The 5,420-nt window shown below is 52.8% G+C and overlaps 1 protein-coding gene across 1 annotated transcript in view; it reads left to right on the top strand.

Annotated features, from left to right (window-relative positions):
• The first annotated feature begins 2,294 nt into the window (after positions 1-2,294).
• The window catches only part of Fbxl2 (F-box and leucine rich repeat protein 2), a 40,196-nt gene continuing 37,070 nt past the window's right edge, over positions 2,295-5,420 (top strand). Inside the window, exon 1 of the mRNA XM_055601793.1 lies at positions 2,295-2,353. Within this exon, the coding sequence (XP_055457768.1) occupies positions 2,351-2,353 (3 nt within the window). The 5' untranslated portion in view covers positions 2,295-2,350. The remainder of the gene's footprint in view (positions 2,354-5,420) is intronic.

Genomic DNA, 5,420 nt, shown 5'->3' with positions numbered 1-5,420 from the left:
TCTCCCAGCTGGCCCCCCTCCTGCTTTCATGTCCCTTGCGTGTATCAGGCCTTGTGCAGAGCCACAGCTGCTGTGTGTCCATGTGACAACGCCGTATCCCAAGACAGCGTTTCACAGCCCTCCTCATCCTCTGGTTCCTGCAATCTCTCTGCTCTTCCTGCCTCAGTGTCTCCTGGTCCTTGGATGTCCTGTTGAGGACCGAGCAGAAGTCGCTTGTTCTCAGCTCTGGGACTAGCTCGTGAGTGTCTGTATTAACTATTTCCCCTTGCCAAGGAGCCCCTGTAGGGCACCATCCACACATACAGGTAGACTAAGATTTCAGCTCTGGACACAGACATTCAAAGTATACCACGAAGAGACAAATTTAGGCAGGAGATGGTGGTGGGGGTGAGAAAATAAGTTGAGAATAGATTTCAAGACACATACCTTCATACAGTTCTGTCTGTAGTGAGCATGTGTGTGGCATGTTTACACGTGTGTATACTGCACGTGTGTATGGAGATGCATGTGAAAGCAAGAGGACAGCCTTGGGTGCTTCTTAGGAGCGAGTCACCTTGATTTTGAGACAGGGTCTCTCACTGTGTCTTGCCAAGCAGCCAGCGGGCTTCAGGGATCACCAGTGCCAGGCTTACAGTCACAGGCCGCCACGACTGACTTTCCTCTCTCTTGAACACCCATTCTGGGGTCAAGCTCGTGTTCTCGTGCCCGAGGCATTTCCGAAGCCCCGGAGGACATGTTTTTGCTTCGTTTTTCGAGGCAGGGTTTCTGTGTGTAGCCCTGGCTGTTCTGGAACTCACTCTGTAGACCAGGCTGGGCTTGAACTCACAGAGCTCCTCCTGTCTCCATCTCCTGAGTGCTGGGTGTAAGGTCGTGAGTCACCACGCCCTCACGTTTTTTAAAGTAGGCTTGAGAATGTCTGCTACGAGATGGAAAGTGAGGTCGATGGAAAGAAAAAAACACAATTTGTTCCGAGCACCCAGGGGACAGCAGGAATGTTTGTGGGGGTTGGAAATGTTGGGGAGCGAGAACCTTGGGAATGTAAAGTCACTGGTGCCTCTCGGGCATTCCAGGGGACACGTCAGGTTGACAGTTGATTTTTATTTCTAGTTATGTATTCAGTTAGTTTTGAGACAGGGTCCAATGGAGCCCAGGGTGGCTTCAGACCTCCTATGTCCCATCGAGGATGACCTTGAACCTCTGACTCTTCAGCCTAGCATGCAAAAGCACCCTCCAAGGTTTCTGCAGCACTGTGGATCAAAACCAGGTTTCCTGCCTGCCAGGCAGTGCTCCACCAACCGAAAGCCTCATTACCAGATCAAATGTTTCCTCTCCACCAGACTGATGGGCTGGCTCTGAGGAGATCTAAACTTTATTCAGTCCCACTAAAAGCATCCAACAGCTTGCTGCCTGCTTTACTAAATTAGGAGCTATGCTTATTTAGCTACAAAGATTACACACACGTGTGTTTATGTGTTGGAGATGGAGGTGGGGTATATATTAGTCACTCTTGCTTTGAACTCCTGACTCAGGGACTCTCCTGCCTCAGTCTCCCAAGTGTACTCCAACTCAGCCTTGGCACATCAGTTTAAGGATAGTCATTTTTAATTGAAAAAAGTAGCTTATAGAATAGATGCATGCTTCGATATTTGATGCGAAACATGCAAGCAAATAGACTAGAATAGCAGCTGTGACAGTTTCAAGTGCTGGTACTTACTTTGATCTTATTCACTGGACATTTAAAATGCCTCAATAGGTAAGTTCCATCTTAGGTAACTGGCTTTGTTTTGTTTTGTTCCCGAGACAAGTTCTCGCGTATCCCAGACTGACCTTGAACTCGCTAAGTAGCTGAGGATGACCTTGGATTTCTGGTCCTCCAGCCCCCAGCTCCCAGGTGCTGGGTTTGTGTGGCGCTGGGGATGGATCCCAGGTCTTCATGCACGCTAGGCAAGGGGTCTACCAACGGAGTCACGCCCCCAGCTCCAACAATTTGGGGTTTTGTCGTTGTTCGTTTGATTTTGTTTCTTTAACAGCGAGAATCCACAAAGGTGTCTTGCTCTGGCCAGTGCATGGCTGGGCCGCCCATCTGTTGTCAGGGCGTCAAGGTGATGTTGCGGTGATGGGAGAGGACCAGGTGTGCAGCCCCCGAGGCAGCCAGGCCCCGCCTCAGAGCTGCGTGGGGCAGGAGGAGTGGGAGGGCCGAAGGGCGCGCCTACGGGTCACGTGGCAGACGCGGGCCAATGGCTACCTCGGAGCCCACCTTGAGGCCGGGGCGGGACGCCGGGCTGGCGTCACCAGGACAACGGGCGTCGCCGGCGCCGTGTGACTCCCGGCTGTGGGCGCGCTCGCGGCCATGGTGAGTCTGGGGCCCGCGCTCGCGGGGCGGCGGAGATGCTGGACGCGTAGAGGAGGAGGGTGCAGAGAAGAGCCTCGGCCTGCTGAACGGGGCTGGACCGGGCTGGGCAGGGCAGGGCAGGGCAGGGCAGGGTGAGGCCGGGCATGGCAGGGCATGGCAGGGCATGGCAAGGCTGATGCGGTTGGTCCTGGAGAAGGAGGAAACCCCGGGTCCCCAGGTCTGGGATGCCGGGGGTGGGGGGACGCTGTGCTGTCTTGATGCTCCGCGTCTGGGTCACACACCCGGGACCTCCACTCGGTGGACCACCCCGACGCCGTGACGCTGTTCGGCCCTAGCGTGCCCGGGAAGCCACCAGAGGGTGTGGTTACATAGCTACCCACAGCCACACACTCTTCAGTCTGCGGACTTCAAGGCTGCTTTCATGCAATGATGTCAATATCGTACCGTGCTTTGGCTTCGAGTTCAGCGTCCTGACGGGGCTCCCAGCACCAGGGGACTTCATGTGGGTGGCTTCGGAGAGACGGCCTCACCCCCCACCCCTTTTGTTATTTATAAAAATAGGGGACATTGAACTGGACTTTTTTTCTCCTGAGTGCTGCGCTCAGTGAGGGATTTAATGAATCTGTCATTAGTACGTTGTAAACGCCTTACAGCAGCCGTTAGCTTTGCTCAATAAACTTGAAAGGTTGCGGCCATACCACCTGGCCTCCATCAACTTCTTGTTTAACGCCTTAATTGACTTGGCCTGCGTGCTGGCTCGCATGGGCAAGGCTCAGGTGTGAGTTCTGGAGAGACCTCCATCCCGAAGAGAAGTGGGCTCCCCCTGGGTCGTGACACACCCTGGAAACAGGATATTTAAGGGTTAGGTAACAGAGACGTGCCCGCACTTAAGAGCTGCCCATCTAGAGGGCCCGTGAGATAGCCCAGTGGGTAAAGGCACTCCTTGCCAACTCTGACAGCCTGCCCCACGGGTGGCGGGAGCAGGGGGTCCCGAAAATCGTCCTCTGACCTCTGTACAGGGCACGTCCTCAATATAAATAACAAAATATATTTTGATAAGTATTTACCGTGAGTAATTAGATGGAGATTTGCTTGGCCTGTGTGTGCACGTGCGTGTATGTGCGCCCGGGCGCGGGTGTGAGGTCCGGAGGTCAGTGGCTGAATGTCTTCTTCCATCCCTGTCCACCCTGTTTTGATGGGGCCTCTCCCTGGACCCGGAGCTCTGGGGACCTTCCCGCCTCTCCCATCTTCCACCCCTGGCCGCCTCCTCGCCGAGGTTACAGACAGCCACACAGGAGTGGGGTGTATTGTAGAGCGGTCCGCGTCCCCTGTGGAGATGCGCTGGAGTTGGAGTGCGGCTCCTCTCTTGTTTGGGTGCGTTGGTTCTCGGGCGTCTGGCGTGATTTGCATCTTGTTCGCAGCCCTGGGCTAGGTGCTGAGGCGCACAGACTGGGCAGGCCTCGCCCTCTCCGGACTCGGCATTCTTTCCCTAATGGGAAGGGATTAGCAGCTTGGGTGCATGGCTGTGCACATTTCCGCCTAGCACAGCTCTGGAGTTTGTTCCCTCGCCTCAGTTTGTGCTCAGGACTTGGCATCTGCTCTTTGTGGACGATGGACCTGATGGTTTACACAGGGAGGTTTGGTGCTCAGGGCGAAACAGCTTTGCTCGGAAAGAGTTGCTTTCTTCTCTTTGCTCTCCTCAGTCCCCCCAACCCACACACTCCCCCCCCTCCCGTTTCTCCTCCCGTTTCTCCTCATCTCCTTTTCTATTCTTTTTCCTAATTTTCTTCTGTGGCCGCTGTTTACAGACATCCGGGGGTTGGTTTGATTTAGCTCCTTTGGAAAATAGTTGTTAGAGTATCTTTCCTTGTTGCCAACGAGATTTGCTAGTTTAATTCAGCTTATAAAATAGATTTTTTGTTTGTATGTCATATCAACATGTTTTTTTCCTGTTATAATTCCTTCTGTTTGCCATTTTCCCTTACTCTGCACCCCACTTTCCGATTTTGTCTGGACAGGTCCTGTTACAGGTTTGGGAAGCATAAATTTGGATAGTTTTTCTCTCTGCACTGCAGTTTTTTGGGGTTTGTTTGTTTGTTTGTTTACTCTTTGACTTGTGGGTTTGTGTGGCAGGTACACATGCATGTGTGTGAAGGTTAGAGGTCAGAGGTCAGCCTTGAGGGCTGTTCCTCAGGTGTCAGCTACCTGCTTTGTGGTTCTTTGCTTCTTTGTTTGTTGAGTCTCTCTCTGAACCCGAGGCTCACCAGTTGGTCTAGACTGACTGGGCAGTGAGCCTCAGCTGCTGGTTCTCCTTGTTCATTTATGTGTGTTCTGGGGCAGCCCAAGTCCTTATACCCTCTGACAAGCACTTTAACAAGTGAGCTGTGGACTTTGTTTTTAATCTTTTAAAGCAGAACTTTCTTTTTTTTTCCCCATAGCCCTGGCTGGTCTAGAACTCACTATGTGGTCCAGGCTGGCTTTGAATTTGTGGTGATTCTCCTGTCTTAGCTCCTGGGTACTGGGATTGCTGGCCCCTAAGCTCCCGACACAGGCTATGACAGAAAGGTCTTAAGTTCAAGGCCAACTTGGGTAATTTAGAAAGGTCTTGTCTCATAATGCAAGGGGCCTGGGCTGTGCTCAGGGGTAGGGTGCCTCTCTGGCATGCACGAGGCTGGCAATGCCTAGCACCACGAGGTGCTGACTGAGACAGAGAGAGGTGGTGAGATCCCTGTGCTATTGACCATGAAAAGCAGGTTGTCTGGGCTCCTGCTCCTGATGTTGAGGTGGAGAATAATTTCAGTCACTCCAACAGCAGCTTTCCTTCCTGTTGCCTGAGTTCCGGGCTAATCGCAGTGAATCCCTGCGCCCCTCCACCATCCCTGTGAGATGACATCACTGTACGTATGTAGTTCACTAGACTCAGTGTGTGCTTTAGCCACACAGTAGTTGGCCAGTGGCCAAGGAGGGATTTCAACTCACCTACAATCTTAACCTTCACACCAAGGCCTTCCAAACTAAAGGTGTGTGTGTGTGTGTGTGTGTGTGTGTGTGTGTGTGTGTGTGTGTG

Source organism: Psammomys obesus, unplaced genomic scaffold (genome assembly GCF_907164565.1).
Source record: "Psammomys obesus unplaced genomic scaffold, mPsaObe1.curated_primary_1811, whole genome shotgun sequence".
NCBI classification, from domain to species: Eukaryota; Metazoa; Chordata; class Mammalia; order Rodentia; family Muridae; genus Psammomys; species Psammomys obesus.
The sequence above is the reverse complement of the archived record's forward strand: the minus strand, read 5'-3'. Positions and strand labels throughout refer to the sequence as shown.